This window comes from Perkinsus marinus, assembly GCF_000006405.1.
Source record: "Perkinsus marinus ATCC 50983 genomic scaffold scf_1104296934100, whole genome shotgun sequence".
Lineage (NCBI taxonomy): Eukaryota > Perkinsozoa > Perkinsida > Perkinsidae > Perkinsus > Perkinsus marinus.
In genome coordinates this window covers 1-1365 of record NW_003214909.1, presented here as the reverse complement: position 1 = coordinate 1365, position 1365 = coordinate 1, and the positions used below count along the sequence as shown (strand labels likewise).

At 58.5% G+C, this 1365-nt stretch overlaps 1 protein-coding gene across 1 annotated transcript; it reads left to right on the top strand.

The window, feature by feature from the left end:
• Nucleotides 1-288: 288 nt before the first annotated feature.
• Pmar_PMAR011059 (hypothetical protein) lies at nt 289-1303 on the top strand (the record flags this gene model as incomplete). Its single annotated transcript, XM_002785068.1, has 1 exon — nt 289-1303. A coding segment is annotated over one exon (1015 nt), but the record flags the coding sequence as incomplete, so codon positions are not given.
• Nucleotides 1304-1365: the final 62 nt, after the last annotated feature.

Sequence of the window (1365 nt, the reverse complement as noted above, 5' to 3'; positions counted from 1 at the left end):
AAGGTCGAGGGCCTGGCAGCCCAGCGTCAGAGGGTAGTCATGCGGGCCATGGCCGATCTAGCTCGACAGTGTCGTCAGCAGACGTTGGCCCTGGCTCTCGATCGATGGTATTTCGTCGTTACTAGGGGGAAGCTTCGAAGGCTGGGGTTGGTCCGCGTTGTGTGGGAAAGATGGTATCGCCTGGTCCTAATGGGCAGAAGGGAAAAACAGGTCGCCCGAGTAGTATGGGGAGTAGCCTTGCGGTTGTACTATCATAGTATCGGCGGAGCGATGCGGAAGTGGCTCGGGATGACCAGAAAGGTCCACTCAGCAGTGCAGATGGACACGGTCCTTAAGGGGGAGGTTGGCACCCAGACTCGGACCGTGAGCGTATCGACAGCCGCCATGCAGACTCAGTCACTGTTCCAAGCCCAAGTAGGTTGCCAAACCCGTAGAGTGGTCACTCTTGGGAGGGAGGTTCAGACCAACCCACAGCTACGGCCTAGTCGGATGACGCAGACTAGACTGCAGTCTCGAGTGGCCGGGACGCAGACCCCAGTGCGACGCTTGGTGTCGGCAGGTGTCATCACAGATCGGATCGAGTCCTTCGAGGTCGACAGTCAGACCTGCAGGGTGGAGACTGTGGAGGGAGGGGCTCAGGTCCAGCTGGAGGTATCAGAAACATCAACGCAGACAACGATGCCCTCTGGGGTAACTTCCGGGTCTCAAACTGAAGTGGTCGGTGGAATTGGTGATGGTGGTGAAGCCAAGTTTGACGTTGGTGTCCAAGCAGAGCCGTCGGACAGTTCCGAGCCTGTGGGCGCTGGAGGATCTTCACACACGGTCAGCACAGGCGTGCAGACGAGTGAGGAGGGCCAAAGGAGCGAAGACGGACCCATCACTACCACTCACGATGCAGAGTGCCAGGCAATGGTGATGGTTGAAGGAGTAACAGTGGGAGTTCAGACGGATGATCTCATCAGGCTTGACGGTACTACAAGCCCACTGCACGCACATACAGTGGACGTGGTCGAGCAAGAGGTGCAGACGGGGCTAGTCGAGTCGATGGCCCCTACGGCGGTGGAGGTTGGCAAGGTTATAGAGACTGTGAGTATTGGGTCTATCGAGTGGGACGATGTGGCACGGCCTACCATCAGAAGCTCGATCATGGCTAGCTCTGAGGTCCATCGGATAGCCCCAGTTCCGCATGTCTGGCCAGAGGGGCCGAGCTCATCGATAGAGACATCTGTCAGCGAGGGAGTACCGAAGACCACCACTGGGCGGCTCTTACCAGCGCGGTACCGGGGCCATCCTCATGATGAAGGTGCTCGTGGGGTTGTGGTGACCGGAGGGACAGCTGTCAGACTAGCCCTGGGAGAAGCACCA